General features: G+C 37.1%; 1 protein-coding gene across 15 annotated transcripts in view; it reads right to left on the reverse strand.

Moving 5' to 3' along the window:
• LOC113495834 (calcium-dependent secretion activator) overlaps positions 1-22574 on the reverse strand; it is a 34706-nt gene that overhangs the window by 3334 nt on the left and 8798 nt on the right. The window contains exons 2-28 of one of the 15 annotated variants that reach the window (XM_026874814.1): positions 20490-20498; positions 19580-19737; positions 19280-19360; positions 18992-19161; positions 17567-17575; positions 16354-16456; positions 15763-15884; positions 15271-15415; positions 14836-14942; positions 14382-14557; positions 13627-13671; positions 12844-13020; positions 11164-11300; positions 10821-11011; positions 9475-9667; positions 9009-9156; positions 8533-8645; positions 7847-7885; positions 6466-6622; positions 6151-6292; positions 5833-6007; positions 5321-5455; positions 3622-3752; positions 3108-3216; positions 2689-2823; positions 2274-2407; positions 1217-1325 (exon numbers count right to left, since the gene is read on the reverse strand). In XM_026874814.1, the coding sequence (XP_026730615.1) occupies positions 1217-1325; positions 2274-2407; positions 2689-2823; positions 3108-3216; positions 3622-3752; positions 5321-5455; positions 5833-6007; positions 6151-6292; positions 6466-6622; positions 7847-7885; positions 8533-8645; positions 9009-9156; positions 9475-9667; positions 10821-11011; positions 11164-11300; positions 12844-13020; positions 13627-13671; positions 14382-14557; positions 14836-14942; positions 15271-15415; positions 15763-15884; positions 16354-16456; positions 17567-17575; positions 18992-19161; positions 19280-19360; positions 19580-19737; positions 20490-20498 (3350 nt within the window). Of the gene's footprint in view, positions 1-1216; positions 1326-2273; positions 2408-2688; positions 2824-3107; positions 3217-3621; positions 3753-5320; positions 5456-5832; positions 6008-6150; positions 6293-6465; positions 6623-7846; positions 7886-8532; positions 8646-9008; positions 9157-9474; positions 9668-10820; positions 11012-11163; positions 11301-12843; positions 13021-13626; positions 13672-14381; positions 14558-14835; positions 14943-15270; positions 15416-15762; positions 15885-16353; positions 16511-17566; positions 17576-18991; positions 19162-19279; positions 19361-19579; positions 19738-20489; positions 20499-22574 lie in introns of all 15 variants that reach the window. The other 14 variants (XM_026874817.1, XM_026874816.1, XM_026874818.1 and 11 more) reach the window with 14 other exon arrangements.

The following is a 22574-nucleotide window of genomic DNA, read 5'->3' on the forward strand; positions in this document are numbered from 1 at the left end:
ATTGACCCTTATAATCTATACTAATTATATAAAGCTGAAGAGTTTGCCTGTTTGAACGCGCTGATCTCAGGAACTACTGGTTCAAATTGAAAAATTCTTTTTGTGTTGAATTGACCATTCATCGAGGAAGGCTTGAGGCTATACACCATCACGCTGCGACTAATAGGAGCGAAGATACAATGGAAAATGTGGAAAAAAACAGGGCTGTTATAAATCATAACTTATATCTTCTAAACACGCCGACGCAGTCGCGGGCAACAGCTAGTATGCAATAAAGTTTGATATTATTTCTGAAAGAGATGGAGTTATCTGTTTCTATAGATCCGTCCTTTTCTAATACTGAATATCGTGGTTTTAAAATTATGGAGATAAAATGTATTGCGTGTTTGTCACAACATAAATACCTGCCAAGCTTTGTAGATGTAATAAAATAGTTGGCAAATGCTTATGTGTCTAATGGACTGTAATTTTTCCAGGTTATATTTTTATAATAATTTTCTTTTCACGCCGTAAAATTTCAAACTCCAATAAAATGTACAGGAGAGAAATAACAAGGTTTATTTTAAAAGTACGTCATTATAAACTGGATTATACAAAACTAATGTTAGGAAAATATCTAGATTTAAATTTTGGTTGCTATTGGATAAGAAACATTCCCCATTCGAAATTCAACAAGAATGTGAGTCATTGGGAAACATTTATTTATATCTTGATCAGACGATTCGTACAATAAGTGTCTCGTAAACAAATAGCAATGTTATTCACTCCGGACAGAATATTTGGATCGTAGGAATGACCTCTTGTGTATTTCGTACATGTTATGTATTCATCTTGATTGGTAGTTTTTAGGAACAATTTATTTATATCAGTCGATGATATCTCAATTTGCAGCAAATAAAATCTTATAGTTGGTATTTTTTTTTCGGAACAGTAAGTTATGAAAGGTAAGTCATATAATTGCGACTAGAACCATCTTGTAACGATTTAAAACTTATGAAAAACTACTTGACATAAAACTTTTTCATTTTTAACTGCAGATTTTGCAGTAATAAGGCTGTCATAGCCAATAACAATTTGCATCAATGCTTGTTAGTGACAACACATTTGGTAGATCTAACTGACTTTGCCATCCTTGTCGTAGCCATCTTCTGGCCACAAAAAATGTTCATCGAGGAAGAATTAAGTATTGTATAAATAGGAAAAAATCTTGAATTACCTTCCCAACTACAGCGGTAACGTTTCCAAGCTTGGCCTCATCGGTAAGCGCCTCCAGTTTCGACTTGCCGCTCCTTGATCCTTCCTCAGATCCACCGTCATCACCACCACTAGGATTCAAAGAAGATAGTAGACACGTAATTGAGTATTCATTTTTATAAAAAAAACTTTGATATAATAGAACAAAATATAATTTAGTGAATAAAAGCTATCAAGAACTTTTTTATAGAATTTATTAGAGACCGTTTCGTAAAACTTTATACAGATAATCTTTTGACACACATTATATGTGTGAAATATCGCCGTCTATTTCTTCGGAATTTGAATTAATTTTATTAATTTAAATTGCCATCAAAAGTAGGGGTTGGCAGCTCAAAAGAGGCAATTTGAAATAATAATAAATTCGGAACAACTGTTTCCAAAAAATAAGATGTATTGTAGCTTATGATATTATTATTAAAAATAAAATTAAAAAGTAACAAACAAAATATTACAGTATTTATAAATTGTTAGCGTATTTACATTAACATATTTAGTTCGGAACGTACTGTATTTAGCATTCCCAACCTTTGCCAAAACTTTGTGTTTCCACATATAAACAGCGATACATCATCACAACGATTGATTAATGGACAATTAGGCGAAACTAATGAAGAAATATATTTATTAAATTTCCATTAAAAATCAATATTTTTAATGATTACAGGAACAATCCATCCAAAGCTATATTCATGCCAAAATAAATAAAACTTAAAGATTGGTAACCGATGGTTTATATTTCAAGGACACGAGAAATATTTGGCATTATTTCAATAATTCAATTTAATAATATTACGCTTCATTCTGGTAATATTCGATGATCTGCTTTTAGTCTAAAACTGCGTTCTTTATTACTACATTTTATAAAACAAGGTAATTTTTAGCTGAATCTAGATTTCTTTAGATGTCTAATGGATGCCAAATCGAATATACCTACCTTACAAAGTAAGTACAGATAAAATGATTATAATAGAAGCATGAACTATGGAAAGAAAGCTCATCATTTAGCATGTAGTTACCTGGCATCTTGCTGTGTGAGGAGTAGGCTGCACGTAGCTTCTTCAGTGTGCATCCTGGCGGCCACATTCTGGTATACTTTCGAGTTCAATTTGTCGTCAATCACTCCTTGCAGCTCGAAATCACTGTACATTTTCTGTAAACGAAAACAGATTATTTAATAAACATTTTTTTTTAATCGGGTTCGTCTTACTTGCACATTATCATTTGAGTTTTTATCGTCCTTTTTTTTCACCCATGAAATATTTCCCACATTTCAGGCATTTTTTTGTAGTCTCGTAACATTAACAAAATTATAATGTTGCCATGTTTTGTTCACAAATTCTACCTTTCTGTCAAAAAAACTTTCGGGTAATTTTGAACACTCACTTTTTGTTTTAATTTGTATTTTTTTTACTTTGTGTTAATTATTCGTACCTTCAATATGATAGACAGGCATGCAACCTGTTGCGGGTGCAACGCGGGCCTCTCTCCTAACCACGTGTTGATCAGGCCTACTTGAATACCGTACCAATGTTCAAACAACTGCAGGATCCATAACTCATCTGTCACCTACAAATAATAATCACGTATGTAAAGATAAGTATTTAGTTAAATAGGCAAACGAGGAGAAAAAACTTTGTTCTATTTAATTAATGACACAAAATAGAGTTTATTAAATCTTTATCGCCAGTTCGTGCTCTTAGCGAAACAATTCTTTCGCATTGATATGAGTTATAACATGAATTCAATAATGTTGTGGCTCCAGGCTTCATAATAAAATCTCCGTTAGATGTATCTACACGTGTTTTATAAAAAAAAACTAAAACACACAATTTTAAATATTTTTTACGTACCTTAGATCTGATTTGGTCCATGGAGTTCCTCATGAAGTTGACGTATCCCTGGCCGATGTCCTTGCCGGAGCCAGACACGTTGGCTATCGTCAGGATTGAGCCGATCAAACTGAAAAACATAAGATTTGTGATATAGTTTAAAAAAAAAACAACGAATCCCGCAATTCAAGTCTCATGCACAAAGACACCCAGACTCAGGACAAGCATTTGCATTTCCTTTTCTTCACTTTCCTTTATATACTTCTGGTCGTAGTCTGAAATTGTAGATAATTTCTAAGAAGGCTAGAGCCTTCCTCATTAAATTGACTAAACGTAAAGCAGACAGCAGTTGTGTTGTAGTCGTCAAAAGAGCGTATATTTGACAAATCTTATTGTCAAATATACGCTCTTTTGACGACTTTTGCTATGTGTTTTTCCATTTGCAGTTGATTGTACATTTGTCTCAAACAACTTCGAACCCCGGCCTTCAAAAGATTCCAATATACAAGTTAAATTTAATCCCTCGTTTTCTCACCTTCCCTCATCAAACCTCGCGATCTTAGCAAGAGTCGCTTCCAGAACAGCTGACAGCCTGGTGGTCATCCCGGTCGCCATCGCCTGCAGGCACGACTCGATCTGCGCGTCCATCTTCGCATGGTACTGATACTAAGGAAGAAAGGCCAATTATGAAGACTTGTTAACCACAGGCCTTGGCAAGGCCAGGGAAACACTGACCTACATGGCATGTCGAAAATGAAAATGAATGATATTTTTTTTGACTTTTGAGGAGTAGCTTGTTTGTTATTGGGATAAGCTCTCTTCCTTTATTTGCAATATCTGTTGCGTCTTTAAAAAAACATCAAAATTAAAGCCTGTTATTTTTGTTTCGTTTTAGGCTTCTTAAATCACAAAATGGACAATATTCCAATTGAAATGATTCAGCCGAATTAGGTAACATTGAAAGCTGATATTCATTCCTTTGTTAAAACATTGCTCTAAACATTAAACATTGGTATTGCCAAGCTTCTAATAATATTTAGACACCGCGACAGCCACATGTTCTACTTTAGCGGACAACGACAAGCGCAGGTAGGTCTCATTTGGACCTAAAGCAACATCAGCTGAGGTCACATCGGGGTGTTCTTTGAGTAAGACTCATTAGGAGGACCTGGGACCTTGGGGTCCCAGATTAAACATACGTGCAACACACATACGTGCACATGCATACATGCAATACCAATTCTTACATCGCACATTTAAAGAAACAAGATGGTAACGTCTTTTACAGTGCATTTGGAGATAATTATAAGAACTGGTATAGCATAATAGGGGACACTTAAGCTTTGGTTCAGCAGGGGTCGGTTCGACCTTTGGGCAGGGGAGGGGCTCAGTCACAGGGTCGGCATTGCATAACATCGAAAAATTGCCAGAATGGGTTGGTCTCTAAGAAGAATTTCTTGGTTTGGTAGGGTTAAGTTTGGCTGTATGGAGTGGGGTTATTTGGTCAATAAATAATAAGAAGAAATTAAGGGAATAGAGTAATAAAAGTAAATTGTATGTGACCAGAGAAAGAAAACTTATAGAAATAATTGATGTGGAATACTTTGCCTCTAAGTATTATCAGTTTTAGAACTTTCCAGTGGTGCGAACACTAAACTGGCATAGGCAAACAAATCTTTGAATAGGATCATGGAATCGAAAATGGAGGCAAAGTTTGGTCGAGGAGTACGAGCCAAACCAACCGAAATTTGCAATTTTGATTTTGCATGCAGTCCAATTTTATTTAAGCTCATCCGGGAATAACATGCAAGAGTAATAACTTTACGTACTTCAGTTGCTCCATACTTCACGAAAGTTGAAACCAACTTACGAGGACCCATGGAGTGCGGAAATGCCTTGATCAAGATATTGGAGTTTGGAATTAACCAAGAAGCCGTCGAGAAGATGCTGTTATTGATGGAGAAGTCAAAAAACTGACAGAAGAAGACAAAGAGCCTGAAGCACTGTCATCCTGGTCTGATCTCGCTGTTAATGCCGGAGTAGCTTGCCTACACGATAGAGATTGGAAGACCACTTCAACTGATGTCCAAATGAAGATCGTTTGTCGATGCCGCGAGCTATCTGCCTTTTTCTCAAACTATAAATTTTGGGGATGAAAAGAGTGTTATCTTCTAGATGATCTCGCTCGATGACTCGCCGTCGCTCTCCTGCTGAGATTAGACATAAGTACTCACAATATCTACCCCCTCAACGGCGCATAACTTCAGTGCCTGGTTCTTAGCATCAAGTGCGACGTTCACCATCGCGCACGTCTCCGCCGGCAGGATGTAGTCCGTCGACATGAAGGTCACGCTCTTCTTCAGCCACGACTGGAAGGCAATGCGATTTACAGTTACAATTTAATTTAATGTTTCGTTTATGTAGTATCATAACACTTTACAATCAGTCAGTAGACAAGCCAGATATTTCAAGGATTGTCTATGTTTTCTTAATAAAAATGCATTCAAAATAAATATCCTATACTCCATTGGGGTCGGCTTTAAGTCTTCGTCTCGTATTTTACTAAACGTTAGGATTTTACACGAATGTGTTGCCGAATGATGTCCACAACCAGTTACACCGGCCGTATTAATGTTCCAAAATTAGATTATTAAAAAACATTCAGGAAATTCATTTGTACGGCCCCTAAGGGTGCTGCCCCAATGGACGAAACAGGTATTTACAGTCAGAATATTTGAAGTGTAACCTGGAAGGAAGCTTCGGTCCTTTGTATGCAAGTCTCCATCATGTCGCAGGCCATCAGTTTCAAACGCTGCTCCAAATGCGAGCGGAACTCTGGCTCCGGCCAGTGCAGGTCCCTGATGAAGCACTGCAGCGCGTCCAGCTTCCAGAACAACTCCTCACTTGTTGAGCAACCGTTACTGAAATAAAATGTCAGTGTATTAGATAGGCGGTAAGGATTTTTGTGAATTTTGAAACTTATCTAAAATTTGAAATAATAATATGATTTCATATTACCCTTTTTATCAATACGGAAACCTGTTTTGGGGTTGTTGCAACTTACCCCTTGATCTCCCAGCGTTCCTTCTCAAACCCTTTATGTAACGATTGCGCTATCGAAGACTCCATCAGGTCAACGTAGCGCACCACCAGCGGGGCGAATGTGTCTCGCAGGTGCTCGTGAAATCTTCCACCTTTTAGGTTTTCTGGTATTTAAAATTTATAGGTAAAAGTCATTATTATTAAGCGTTAGCCAAGGTCAAGCGAAAAATAATTAGGATTGTAAATAAGGAAGCAAAATAAAAGGGGACGTTGCGAACTCGTGAGAACGGGTACATTTTAGGAGCTCGCGAAGCCCACTGGCAAGCTACTGACTTACCATCCGTCCGCAAATAGTCATTAAGGATCTGGAACAAGGGGAAGGAGTCCCAGGTGTCGGCAGGCTGTTCAGCCAGTACCCTGTCCATGTCCACTCCGAATAGAGCCCAGAAGATCTCCGCGTGTTCGACCAGCAGCTCAGAGAACCACGCGAATGCCTGTGCAGATGAGATTACTCATTAGATATGGTGACGCCCGTACTATGATATAATTTTGATTGCAAATCGTTATACAAGATTTCAATATTTGATGAACGGTTAATTAAAACTTTTATGTTGTTTTAATTTTAGGTTTATGATTTATAGTTAAGTTTAGACTTCAATTGTATTTTCTCATACATTTTTAAATTTATTATAAGAATAAAAGTCCAGGACAAAAATTAAATAGGACAGCACATTTTAGAAAAACATAGCATGCCTTTCCGAAATCTTGATTTGTATATACACATTTTAACAAGAATTTTCAGTGTATAACTATTTGTAAGTGAACAATTCAGGTTAGGCTAACAACTTACCCCTAGGGGTGGCTTCAAAATATTTGCTACACTTTCAAGTCCAGAAAATACTTTGATAGCCATACTACAAGATAAAAAGGACAACATGCAGAATCCAACAGTGATAGAACCAGACTACGTCACTCACTAGAAGCCGGATAGAATAGAGTCCTGATACTAGTAGAGTATATCATGATATGTGCAATGCCTGACTGTACTGAAGATCTATTGTGTACTGTAATGGTCAACATAGGAGGTAGTATTCAAATGAAAATGATCCCAAAGGCCATCCGAATAGAACACACTTTCGATTAAATTGATCCGTCTGTTCAAGGACCTTCGACATCATCTTCATCAAGACCACAGAACTTAGCAGTAACAAAATAAATAAGCTCAGAATATAAATAATAATAAGAGCGGACTACGGAAGCGGAAATCTGTTGTAATGTGCTCAATGTGTTGTTTGTCCTAACTATGTCATGTAAAGCATTTGTTCCTGTATCTAATGTATGTATCGTGAGTCGGAGATCGGAGTAGACTGTAGAAAAAAATATACAAAATTCACTTTTCATTGCAGACATAAACGACTGAAAACCCTGCCAATTAGTTTTGAAGATCAAATGTGAAAAATCATTTTAGATTTGAGCCCATAATGAAAAGTCTGATCTCAGTCAAAGTCTATATCATTCGTATCATGCAATGCTTTCTTATCGGCTATCGAAGTAACATTAAAGCATTTGCCCAAGCGAGTCAAACTATCGTTTATCGAGTCTACTCCTTTAACATTGTGATCAAACCAATCAAAGTGAAGTATGACCAAGATCAAGTGAACAAACGAATGACAAGTGATTCGTTCAGCCGAGCAACAAATCAAATCATGAGTAGTTACATTTTGTTGACCGCTAGAGTCCGGTTTTGTGTTATAAACCTGCGGAGAAATAAAATATAAGATAGACGTGGAATAAAAGTTACAGTTATACTTAGCGTACACCAAATGTCTGGAAGTGAACTTATATACCGTTCACTCGGCGACAAAGCGACATAGAATATATAATTTAGGAAAACAAATAGATTTTCCAATACTAAAGAAGCACACGATGCAGCCGTACAGGCAATAGCGAAAATTGTTTTGAAAATTTTGAAAACACATCGTGTACCGACAATTGAAATGGAAAAATTGTATTTCCATTCCAACTTTTTGAAATAAATTTAATAATACTGCCTGACATTCCCCACACTAATAGCGACAGGAGAATAGGATGCTATCCATTCAACATTTACAAAATGGCGAAACATTTCGAATCCATCCTTCAACGAGGCCCACAAAAAATAACACCATTCCAGATCTGTTTTTTAATGAAAAAGTGTTTTGAGAAATTTTGCTTTGATTTGAATTGTTTCACCGATACAGAAACCACGACACTGAGGATAGGCATAGACATTTCAGAGCAAATATTCAAGAGCAACATCATTTTCATCTTTTCCATCAATTTGTAAATTTATTTCGTAATTCTCAAATATTCGCTCATGTTTTGGAACTTTAAATAGTGACTATGTTCTAATAAGTTACAATACCTCAGCGTAATGTTCTTCGTTCTGCTGTAGTAGATCTACGCATAGTTCTGCTAAATGAATCAAATCTTCTAGCTTTTTAGCTGGTGTAACCATTGTTTCACCTCTTAGATCCTCTGCAACAAAAATTGTATAGTATCTTAATACATGTTACTACATATTTTTACTATACTGTATATATTAGTCATTGTAATCATTGATATCACATCGTAACCCGTTCAAGTTTTTCTTCCATTGATAATATAGCAAGACAGTATTCTTCTGTTTTAGAACCTCAAACTTTAATGAACAAGTCCCAATTTTCCAAACGCTGACTTTGGTTATATCCATTAAATGTATTGAACTGACAAGTCACATTACTTGTCGAAAAGTATTGTCGCCATACTTCGGGACTATGCCATTCCTGATGCTAATGCAATGTGATATTATTTTTGCTTAAACCCTACGTTTAGTGTGCAGTTATTGTATTCTTAACTTACCCTCGATATTAGCCTTCTGACTAAGCTGCGTATAGTTCAAGAGCGCAGCATTTTCCAAACTAGTCTGAATCATGGCTCTCACTTCTTCAGGCGCTACCGGCGTCACCACGTCTTTCATCAAAACTCTTTCTAGGAGGGATAGTGTTGCCTGAAATATAAGGAAGTTTCTTTTATACGTGTATTATAATAACATCATTGATTGTATCTGATCGGTACTAAAGTAAAGCGTGACTATGTATTTTTCGACTTCGTCATAAAATTAGAACTGGTTTTAGTTGTACGATAGAATTTTTTTACTATGAAATCTTCTTTTAATTTAAGAAAATTTTGTACTATATTGATCTGACTTTGGTGAGATAAAAAACTGCCTAGAGTTTGAAAGAGGTTGGGGTGTATCAAAGATTATTCGTACAGTCTATAGAAATCTTATAAAGTCTATCAAAAGTCACCATCATGAAACCCTCACCTTAAGCGCTCCTTCGGGCCTTCCAAACGGGAACGCGTATCTGAAGTTAGTGATCTGATGCTGCAGCAACGCCTTCAAGCGTTCTTTGATCTCGGCGAACTTTTCCTTCTCCTGCACCGTAATACTGCCCACTCCGTCCGGCCTGCCAGTCAACGTCGCTGTACTGTGAACCACTTCCGGCGTAGGGCTTACTCTAGTTGGGCACAAGCGGGATATAGGGTAGGCTGTGAAATCAGCAGCTTAACTACTATTCTCTAAACTATTTCATAAGTTATTGTTAAAGTAGTAAAGTCTAATTTGTTTAATTTGATTTTCTGCAAAGAGAGTGTGATTTTGGTTTTGTTACTTCTCTATTAAGTTATTAACATTTGTTGTTATGTCAGTTTTTTCTGAATAGTTTTCGTATGCCTTTCATAAATTCGATACTTAAGAATGAAGATTAACTCAAATATTCATAAGTTAGCATAACATTTTCAGTTAGAAATCGTTGTTTTAAACCATTGCAAGGTTTTATTAATTAAATTACTATTTAGCTCATGGTTTCTGCAATGGGAAAGTCATTTGTTTACCACACATTGCAGGGACACACTTAACATTAGAAAAACAGTTTTCCATTTTTTGTGTCCGTGTGTATTTTCTTCAGATTATTTTTTCCTTACTGCTGACTCCAGCGGCCCGAAATATAGTACATTAGTAAGGTGAAGCAGGCATAGTTAGTGAAGCACATTTAGTACGAATGCATAGTCAAGTTAGTAAGGTTCTAATAGTTAGAAGCAACATCACACTCATATGGGGCGGTCGTGGGTTATCAGGTACTAGGTATCGAATTAAAAGCTGCTTTCGACGAATAGAAATGAAAAAAGTATTGAAAAATGTTCTTATTACAATCTCATAGATACTACTTATAAAATGTGGATATTATCAGTGATTTAAATATTATGTTAAAAACAGCTTTTACATAATCCACAGATCACCTCTAAGTCACATTTACGTTTACATTCAGTGATGGACCTAATGCATCTCCTTGTGGGACACCAATCTAACACGTACTATTTAATACCAACCTGTTATATTTACAAGTCTACATGCTCATTCATATACATATTTTTAATAAACTATTTACGATATAGACTAAATAATTTTAAATCTTAGAATAAGTTGAGAATACTTTATAGAAAGTTGTGATAAAAGGTGTCAAAAGCCTTAGTCAGGACAAAATTTTATAACTGTGTTTTGAATAATGAAATTCAAAACAGTTTTATCATCAACCATTCTTAATTACAATATTTTAAAAATACTTAACTAATATTATTTACATATACACAATAGTCTAACTAACTACCTACCTGTTACCATGGACGTGGCTTGCGCAGAATGCGAAAGAGTAGTGCATGAGGGTGGGGTCCACAGTCTGTGATCCACTCTCAGCCACATCCAGCAGGTCGGAGAGGTAGCACAGATGACGGAAGCAGCCTCGAACACCGTATCTTGCGCAGTACTCGTCAAGGACGAACACTTGACCGGGAGAGAACCAACCCTAAAAGTAAATAAAGAATCAAAGAAAGTAATATTGTGAATTTTCAATCTTATATCTAATATTATCTTATATTTTTGAAATTACTTTAATCTTACTGAGAAAATAATAAGTTGGAAAATAATCTTTTCAAAGCAAGAATATTGCATTCTTACCAAAGAACAGTACGGATCCTGCAAGCGATACTTCAGCGTCAAGGACTGTAGAACACAGAACAGCTGGTGGTGGTCGTACTGGCAGGGGTCCGCCTGGATGTAGTCCTCCATGCCGTGCTTACGAGCCTTGTCAGCATCTGGAACAAGATGAAAAGGATGGTATAAATAAGGAGAATATTGAAGAAGATGAAAGGTGAAATAATTACAAAATGGGAAAGAAATTTGTCTTTGAATTCTGTTTTTTTAAGAATTTTTGGTAAATGTGATGTGTGGTAATGATATATTTTCACACACACACATCTCGTAACCAGCCAAGTCTAAACTCAGTTCTTGACAGCTTTTAGTCCAAGTAAAAGAGCCTTATTGCAGAGTGGTTTCTTAGGTTTACGCGAATGTTAGACATTGAAATGAAACTACTTTTACGGATTTTATCGCGGTTTAATTTTAGATTTTAGTTCCCGACGTTTCGAAACCTTTGCAGGTATCATGGTCACGGGCAGACTGAGATGGCGTTCGTCTTGACAGAAGATGTTGCTCGTTCTACCTTCATATTTTAATTAATATTTTGTGGTCCGACCTACGCAGTATGAGCTCACTGTGTCTTGATGTCTTGCAGCGCTGCTCTTGGGCTAACTGTTTAGGGTGGTGTTTACCACCCTAAACAGTTAGCTACCGTGGGAAAATCTTTGTTTCAGAGAGCACACGGACTCTGTGATGACAGACACCTTGCCGCTGAGCTTCAACACGTCAAGCAAGTACTGCGAGACAACAAGCTCCAAGTTCCACGGCCCCGTCACAGAAACCGAGTGAAGCCAGCCACTGTTGATCGTTTGCCTGCTGTACTACCATATGTCAGAGGAGTCACTGACAAGATTGGTTACATCCTGAAGCGAGCTTCAATTAAAACATACTTCAAGCCGCCCAAGAAGATTAGCCAGTCCTTACCATCTGTCAAGTGTCACATACCTCTACAAGATGCAGGAGTATACAAACTAGATTGTGACTGCGGCCTCTCTTACATCGGTCAAACCAAACGAAGCATAGGGACCCGCGTTAAAGAACACATAGCTGACGTGAAACACCGCCGCTCAACGAAGTCTGCAGTCGCCGAACATGCTGAAGGTTCCAGCCATTATATTAGATTTGACCAACCACAGATCCTCGCTAAAGAATCCAAATTCCTACCTAGGATGTTTCGCGAGGCTATTGAGATTAAAAAACACCCTAATTTCAATAGAGAAGATGGCTGGAAGATATCACCTACTTGGGATCCAATAATAAATAAACTCAAGGCCAAACCCAAGAGCAGCGCTGCAAGACATCAAGACACAGTGAGCTCATACTGCGTAGGTCGGACCACAAATAATTAATTAAAATATGAAGGTAGAACGAGCAACATCTCCTGTCAAGACGAACGCCATCTCAGTCTGCCCGTGACCATGATACCTGCAAAGGTTTCGAAACGTAGGGAACTAAAATCTAAAATTAAACCGCGATAAAATCCGTAAAAGTAGTTTCATTTCAAAGCCTTATTGCAGAATAATAAATTTATCATAAGGTTTTCTTAGACACATTTTTTTTAACCAACCGAATCTGTCCCTCGGGCAAAAAGCCTTCCCCAAACTCTTCCGCGACATAAATAACAATGCATAAAAATGTGTACCATGAGTACCAACTAACCTCCCATAATTTTATGGTGCGTATCTGAAGTGGTGGGTGGCGTGGGCTTGTGACTCTGTCCCGTGGCTCGGTACAGCGCCATCACCCATAAATGACATTCGTTCTCATCGGTGACCCCCATCAGAACGGACTCTCCATCACGCACCGCGTTCATGAAGTATTTAGCACCCTCCAGTTCTGTAAGAAGATTCACGATAGTGGCCTCATAGATTGCTTAGCTTTTATATTGAAATTGAAAAAGTTTTATCAAAGGTTTACTAAGTTAGGAATGTCTCCGAGTACAGTCAGCAGTAAAAGCCATGAACAGTTTCCGATTTGAATGCCATCAAGAACAATTTTAACTTGGTATAATTTATGACTCAAAGTAACTTTAGTAATTATCAAAATCATCTTGTTAATCAGCGTCTGTTCATCGACTTTTCTTGTTGACCGTACAACGAAGTACTTAAAAGATTTCAAAAGATCTATTACGACATTATCTTGTAATATATCAAGTGCAATTGCATTACAACGATTAAAAGTTTAAAACTATTAGGATTTCAAAAGATGTGCTCATTAAGCTTCATTTAATGAAGTTTTAACTTTAAGTAGCAAAGATTAAGGTCCATATTATGAAGAATTACAACCATCGCGACTTCGTTACAAAAAGAGACAGCTAACTGTACGTATAACTCTATCCTGCTCTTCCATATGATTCTAAATCTTCATAATATGAAAGAATGGAAGAAAGAGAGGTAAGATGAACTAAATAGTATAGAATAATATTACAAAAATGTTCATTACCTATTTGTTTCTTGTTTGCCTTACCTTGTCCGACGATCAGCTGGGCTGTAGAACAAAACAACATTTTAGTATACTATAATAATTCTTTACTTATAACTACATCTATATTATGTTAATATTTTTTAACCCTTTCAACCCTGTCACAATTACGCTCCAAGAAACAAATGACGTAAAGTTTGTAAAATCTGATAAAAGACTGTGCCGCAAAAGTCTGTTTTCTTCAATTATTACTCAAATGTGACGTGACTTATCAAAAAGAAATGTAATCTTAATCATACAACAGAAAAAAATTATCAGTTCTGACGATTGTCAAAATGCTTTTAACTCAAACTTTTATAGAAACTACTAAGACAGCAAAAACACTAGTCGGGCACTCCCGATAAATACGCATAATTAAACCGTTGCATCATTTAATAATGAATTAGTATCACGATAGTTATAGCTACCGGCACGGATCTTGAGTGCTGACCTTCACCTGCGCAGAAGTGATGTTTTGTGTCCCTTTTGCGGTATGAAGTGAGGCGCGGGCGGACTACAGTGCAGTGATTGTCCCGCAGCGCATCGCGTCATGGTCGGTATGAGGGATTCGTTCTTTGCTGCAGTTGCATGCACCTCAAGACGACGAGTACGCAGAATTGATTGGCGTTTTATTTTATGATGCGCAAAGCGAACCCTCTCTTCCGCCGAGCGCTCAAGATCCGTGGCGGTAACTATACTAAAGAAAATATCAATAATAATAAGAATGAGTACTGTACCGCTTGCCAACTCGATGTAGTCCACCGTGAATCCATCGAGCTGCATCATCTCGGCGGGCTCCGACTTCTTGTCCTTGTAGGAGCAGAGCGCGAAGGTATACTGGCTCACTTGCACCAGCACCATGTAGCGACGCTTCCATTTACGCCACACGTTCTTGCCTATCACGTGGAGGTAGCTGGTGGCAAAGATATTAAAATTACCGTCATCTCCTCCAGAACATGTTAGAATTTTCTTCTTGTAGTATTTCAAGACAACAATATTTATTCGTAATGAAATCAAATTTAACAAGCTAAATAAAAACGAGCAGTAATGCACAATAAAGGGTTTCCATTAAATATTGTGGCGTGCCTCAGGGCCGTCATATTGCTCCCTTCTTTAAAGTTTGTTATGAACAATTGAATCACATCGATAACTGGGTAAAAGTTCGGTAGATGAAGATGCTCAGTAACTTACCCGCAATGTTTCATGTTGAGGGGCTTGTCCATGCGACAGGCGATTTTAATTCTGAGGTCTTGGTCAGGAAGGTTCTTCGGTACTGTCATACGATGCCATTCAGGCGCCTGAAAGGAAACAAATTTTAGGTAAAAATATGATAATATTTGCAGAATTATGATTATAACTTATATATTTACAGACTAGTTAAATTATATACACACCTAAAATAGTTAAGTACATAAAATCAAAACACCATAGTTAAAACAAAGCATCAATAAATCATTAGCATCATTGCCGGCTGTGCGAGGTAAAAACCAACCTACGGGTCACGCGAAGTGTCAAAAAGACGCTTTGCAAGATATTAAAAAAGAGCTTTACTGTCTCACTGCCTTTGCCTTGCCTTTCTCATTTATAGTAATGTCGCATTGAACACCTGATACCAAAATAACTTACTTTACTAGATAGAGGAGTGGGCCTGAGCACCACTTTCCCAAGTTCTTTGTCCTCCAGCGCCAGCACTCCAGGGTTCTCTGTGTACAGCTTAACCTTCACAGCGGGGAGGGGCTGTGTCGTACTGAAGTCACCCTGGGTATCCCACCTGTTCAGTCAGGATGAATTAGAAAGAAGATAAAACAGAATAATCAGAAAATTTTGGATTTATGTTTTATGAGTCTTGATTATTATAGAAAAACGTTTTTGCAAAATGAGTTTAAATAGTATTTCGAGTCAGAATATAAAAAATTGTGGTCATGTTTAAAAGAAAAGCTTTTTAGCACATTGAGTAAAAGTATTTCGAGTCAGAAGAAAATAAACAAGAGAGATCGAAAACCAAATTATTCTTTAAACAGAAATGTGCAACGAAATAAATGCTTCACATGACACACAGCTTAAATGATGAGAATCAAGAAAAACATTAACTATATTCTAATCCGAAAACAGACTTACATAGGTTTAGACGCCTCAGCTTGGTCGGTTTGAAGTTTGTCTCCCCCTTCAACTTCCATAGTGCAATAAACTATTCTATTTGGTGCTAAAGACTTGAGACCTTTCACCTCCATAACAACCACCTAGAATATGTTTAATACGACAGTAGTATTAGCAATAACAATGATCGCACAATTTTTGCTACTTTTGTTACAGCACGAGACAATATACAACTACCGAGTACAGAATCGTTTGAACTGAAACTTGAAATATTATTGATGTATTGACACATTTTAAAGGGTGTAATAAAGTTAGAATCTGATAACGATACTGCAAAATTTGCTTTTTTGTTGAAATGCAAATATATTATGAAGCTTTTGAAATATATGAGGAGCCTGTTTTTGATAGACTGATCAGCTTTCCTTATAGTTAACGCATTCTCTATACTAAGTTAATAGTGGACTTACTTAAATGTCGGACAGACAGAGAAAACGTTAAAAATAATAACTAAAATAAATCATATTAGACATTTTTGAAAATTGACCGGACTATCAAACTCCCTGACACAATTTACGTTCAACAATTCGTTCTGTACTCCTTCCCAAAAGTTACCTCTATCTGGAACGTAAGCACTACATCCATTTTTGTAAGCTGTGCATCGATTTCGGTGCCGTCTGCCTCCCCCGTCAGCTTGTTAGCAAGGGACCCTTGCGATCTGAAACACAGCTGCTTACTCAACCTTGGACTCGGATCCGGTCCAGCATTCGATCTAAACTCCATTAAGCAATCATTTTAAAATACCACCACCAAAATATTTACAAGATTAATTCATCCCTCAAGATTATTTCGTTATTATTAATAAAGCACAATTAGGGTTTAATGTTAACACATTTGGAGAAGTAAGGAATGTTTATTTTATTGAAAGGATCAAGGGAGACATTCATTACATTGACAAGGAAATGATTGGTGGCATACAATATGAAAGCCCGTCACCGATACCAAGGATGATTAAGCATACAAAAGGATAACATTACAAACACGTCGGGACACATTAACTAAATCTAAGGTACTTTTATATGGTGGTAATGTTAATAAAGCGGAATGAAATTGAATAGAGATTCTAGTTGAAAGTGATGAAGAGAAAAGAGTAGAAACAATTTTCAAACTAATGGAAAGTGCATTCTCGTGTCGAGTCAATTTAGTTTAACTTCGCGTAATTGTTGCCAATGAACTTAATAAATACCACTCTTTCTAGAATCTCTTAAATTGTACGGCTGAATGAAAAGTATTATATAAATGTATAAATTTGAAGCGAAGCCCTAACAAAGCTTAAAGCTTATTTATTGTAGAATTATATTTAAATGAAGTATTTTATACAAAATAAAAACAGTACAAAAAAGGTAAAGATGTGAAACAAAAATAAAAGCAGTGGGGTAAAGTTAAGCTTTCTATGTTCACTTTAGGAAATCGTAACTACATATCAGGAGCTGTCGCTTAGGTGTTACTTTAGCTATTAAGACTAGAAGTATAAAATCTTTATCTACATTTTAATCAACTATAAGCTTATTTAAATCTTCTGGCAGTGTAGTGGAAGCTATTGTATATCCATTGTTGTCATCAAGTTTAATAACTTGTTTCATTGGACCACGCTTTTCATCTAATTTATCAAGTTTAGCATTAAGCTCTACTCTAGTTTACTGTCAATTAGCTACAGTGGTCCAGACGACAACTCAAGGATTGCAAACTGTATCATTCATGTTAGGAATGTGTAGGGTTCCTGCTACACAAGACACGTGCTTAAAATTATCAATTCTGTACTCATTACTTGTACTTCCTTTATTATTACCGTCCGGTATGTGCCAGGGACAGAAAAAACCAAATAGAAATGAACAAGTAGAAAACATAAATGTCTGGATGAACGTCTAAGGAGTAGATAAAACGGTTGTAGTTCAAGTGCAAGAAATCCATGCAAAAGTAATAGAATCACTCTAGTTGATGTAGGAGAATATATTACTTTTGCAAAACTAGACTAAGTAGAGGATAAAATCGATATTAGTGATGATTAAACGTTGCATCCAGATGAGATTATCAGTAGAAACGAAAACATTCTAATAGCGAGACAGGTGAAACACAACATTTAGTTACAGACATTTAAATATAGGTTTTAGATTTTGATCTCAACAATGATTTTGAGCTCTCCATACATTTCTTAATATTAACCGTAAGTATTTTAATCAGATAAGAAGGTAAACAGTTTTGCATGAATGTATGGGGGGCTTTTTGTTTTAAATTTATTTAATCCTTTGTACACTTTTGTCAAAGAATAATTAATTATTATCGTTATTTCGTCAAAACTTTTATTCGGGAATGACTTCATTCTCATTCAAATAATCTTTTATTTAATAACATTGAAAAGTGTACTCTGGGTTTCTTTTATCACACATATATTCTAAATACACATTTAGAAATAAGATGCAAAGAAAATACTTTGAGAAGTTACAATTTTGAGTATAAATGGGCCTATTATAAAGTTTTTTCTTTGCATCGTCAAAATAGGCATTGAAATCCATAGAACATTATGGCTTTTAAATATTTAAATCTCAATTCCATTTAACAAACATTCAATGCTGATTGACCATTGATAACCATAAAACAAAATAAAAAGACAAATAAATGTTGGACTTTGTTGAAATCGTCCAATTTTTTCGGATCTTTTATCATTGGCCAATCAACAGCGTACATTGACCACATCCAATACATACAGCAATGATATCACATTCATTTAAACATCAAATGACACATTTATATTTGTTTAAGGACACAAAGAGAAGGTTCCAAATACTAGAGCGGTTTCTTCTAAGTAAAAATTTAGTTAATCTGTAGTACATGTTTTTTCTGTACGTAGACACTTTTTGAAAATCCCAAAAGATGAAATTTTTAAGATGTATGGAAGCAACGTTTCTCGTAAAAGTAGTTCCTTTGAACAATTCTATTAACGTTTGCTTATTATATTTCAGTCTGTTATCAAGAGGGAAATATTTGACAATTATAGGAACAGTAGCGTGTTAAAAGTCTTATGATACCAAGTATTTGGAACAAAAACATTAAAAATTGTACCAGCTTTTCAGATTCCGCTGTGGATTGAAAGATTTGCGCTTTCATTTCCAATTATTTCATTAGCTACGATCTCATTTCTTAACAGATTCTTTAAATATATTTGTTTTCCCGTATTATTGTGTTGAACACTGACCTGTGATTATACCGCTTGATTTTATGGAGGCCGTATTTAGAATCAGCCCCACCCTTGGACACTGGGAGGGATTCCAGGTTGGCCATCAAAAGGTTGATGGAACTCTTCAACTCTTCGATGTAGAGGGACTCCATTTCTTTGAGCACGAATTTCGGCATCAACTTGCGGTTCTTTAAGAATTAAATTATCTGAATTTATTATTTGCAATGGAATTTGAATCGTATCATTTGTGCAGTAGTGTTCAATATTGATTTTGGTTACAACTTAAATAAATATGTCTTTGATTACCTTTTCCATTTCATTAACTTTCTGCATTCTGCCATCGAGTTCTCTTCTTATAGCTGCCGCTTGTTCATCGGCGGAGTCCAACTGCAATAGATAGTTAGGTTACTTACTTTTGCCGATATCTTAGTTTTGAAGATTCAAAATTCTACTTCGTTATGGGTATTTAGAAGATTTCATTTCGATTATAATGCTGGAAACGATATAGTTCCAATAGAATTTAATGACGCTATAAATAAGTATTTGTCGATTTAGTGTTCTGTCACGAACACCTTTTAACATTTTTTTTTGAAACCATTTACTTACAAGAAGGGCATTGAAAAGCAGTTGATGTTCAAACTTCTTGACGCCTAGTATTTGCTGGAACATGTCGTAAAGCTGTTCCTTGCTGAGAATGCATTCAGCGTTAAGGCTCTGTTGCTGCGCACGCGACGGTCTCTTCGACTCATCGTCTCCCGGTATGCCTGAAGGTTACAAACTCTTGAAATAAAAGCCAAAACAGTCGAAGACTTTGGTGTAGAAATACATAAAGTAGAAGACAAAAAAGTATCTGATGATCCAGACACTTTGGATAAAGATAAACTATCGAACAAAGTTGGTGTCAAATAAGTAAAGTGCCGTTCATGTGATGTAAATTTTGAACTATTTTGTAAAACTTTGTCATAGTTTTATTTAAAAATTCGGAGTTGTCCCAAGAACCCGACTTAAGCTAAATAAATACTTTAACATAGATTGTGGTGTACACAAAAAGCCATGATTGTGATTTTGGACACATCAGTTCATGCAGTGCACTTATCTAAACACTTACCTCGAACATCCTTTTAGTGACAAAATGTAAAATATACTCATATGTGTAGTCGTTATAGAACCGCGTGTTACTGTAAAGTTTATAAGTGTATACAAAGCGAATAATATAAATAAAAAAGAGAATACCGATGAAATTACAATTGTAACCGAAGATGTAAAAACTGTATCAAATTTAACCGTTGATGACGCAATTACTTTAAGCATTGTACATAATAATTTTATGTAAGAAAGTACGGTGAAACTTAAAGATATATAAAAAATAGTGATCGAATATAAATAGGTAGATATCGAAAACGTTTTTTATCTTCATATAAACCGCCTCGAAGAATTCTAAAATAAAGCAACAGCACAAGACGAAAGCCAAAAAATGGAAAAGGAAGGTACAAATGATAATTTTGTCGAGTGATACCTGTTATTCCTGTTCAGGATGTGTGAGAGAGACATGTCGTGAGAGAAAGGGAAAGAAACACAGACAGTGAGACAGACACAGGCACACACATTTCTGGTACATTTAGTTTTAGGATGTTTGCAAAATCGGAAATTGCTTAATTTTCGAGTTTGCTAAGCGCACCTCAAGTGAAATTACATCTTTTTTTTTCAGATTCTGTTTCGTTTTTAACAATTTCTTTAATGTTAATTTTATTTTTATCATCATTGAGGTGTGCTTTTAGTGATTTTAACCATTTACATTCTACTATACCTACACATACCAGTTGCATACATTTCATCCAAGCTTTGTGATCTTGTCGAACTAAATCATTCAAACTATACGTTACATTCGCTTATTATTATTTTACCTTATTTATAAACAATACAAATACCCGTGTGGTGCCGGGCTAGAATTGCACCACCCCATTTCTTCTCGTGGGTGTCGTAGGAGGCGACTAAGGGACAAAACAACACCGGGGGCGGGCAGCAGCGCCCCACGGAGAATAACTATACCACAGAACTGCGGTCACCAACCCGCATGCCAAGCGTGGTGACTACGGCAAATCCCCCTCTTATGCAGCACAATTTAAATTCACGGCCCCCAGTTCCCGGTAGCTGCACTATTCCTGGCCATGGTACCGGCCACGGTAACGGTGCAGTGGGGGGTGCTAAGAATCCCCGGGTGACGGCAGGGTACCTACGCAAATTGACTTTGGCGACGTATAACGGACGTACACTACGGCTGAACGAGCACGTTGCCGAATTGGAAGTAGAGTTAAGTCGTATTAACTGGCATATCGTAGGGTTATCAGAACTTCGAAGACAGGGGGAGGAGACGATAACTCTCGAGGCTGGTCACTTACTCTATTTCCGAGAAGGACACCAACCATCTCAAGGTGGCGTCGGTTTTATGATCCACAAGTCACTCAAGGGCAGCATTGTGGAAGTTGGCAGTGTGTCGGCAAGGGTGGCATACCTTGTTCTTAAAATAACGGAGCGTTACACTTTGAAGGTCATTCAAGTGTATGCCCCAACGTCTTCGCACCCAGACGACGAAGTCGAGGCCATGTACGAAGACATAGTGAAAGCTATGTCTCGTACCAAAACATTCTACACTGTTGTCATGGGTGACTTCAACGCCAAAGTAGGAGTACAAGAGAATGGCGAGTCGAGAGTGGGTCCCTTCGGCTTTGGGCGCAGAAATCACAGGGGGCAAATGCTGGTAAACTTCCTCGAGGCTCAGGGGCTCTTCCTGATGAACTCATTCTTTCAGAAGAAGCCCCAAAGGAAGTGGACCTGGCGGAGCCCCGATAACGTGACGAGGAACGAGATAGACTTCATTATGTCAAACAAGCGCCAGATATTCAGAGATGTCTCTGTGATTAACAGGGTCAATACCGGTAGTGATCACCGACTGGTAAGAGGCACTCTGAGTATAAATCTCAAAATCGAGCGAGCGCGATTGATGAAGTCAACTCTCAGACCAACCGTGCCCCAGGTCGAGGCTGGCTGCGAAAGCTTCCAGTTGGAGCTACGAAATCGATTCGCTATGTTGGAAACTACTCAGGATATTAGCGACGCCACCGATTGTCTGGTACGGGTTGTCCGTGAGGTGGGCTATAAGTATTTTCGACCGATGAGTAATGGACGCAAGTCGGCACTCACCAGCGAGACCCTGGAATTGATGAGGAAACGGCGAGAAAACATAAACGCAACACCGTCTGAGCGTCAGGTACTTAACAGGGAGATAAAAAAGCTGATAAGACGCGATACTCGGCGTGCGAATACCCGATCCATTGAGCAAGCTATAGAGCGGAACCAAGGCTCAAAAGTATTTTCCAAGGCTCATATCTCCCGTTGTCACCTGACAAAACTCAGTACGTCACAGGGCACTACCGTTACCTCGAAGCCAGAGATACTCGCTGAAGTCGAAAAGTATTATGGGGACTTATACTCACCAAAATCGAGCCCGCCCCAAGCACACAGCGCGGATGACCCACGAGCCAGACTTACACGCCACCTTACAGACGAGCTTCCCGACATTGACATGGGTGAGATTAGAATA

Source organism: Trichoplusia ni, chromosome 7 (genome assembly GCF_003590095.1).
Source record: "Trichoplusia ni isolate ovarian cell line Hi5 chromosome 7, tn1, whole genome shotgun sequence".
Classification (NCBI taxonomy): Eukaryota; Metazoa; Arthropoda; class Insecta; order Lepidoptera; family Noctuidae; genus Trichoplusia; species Trichoplusia ni.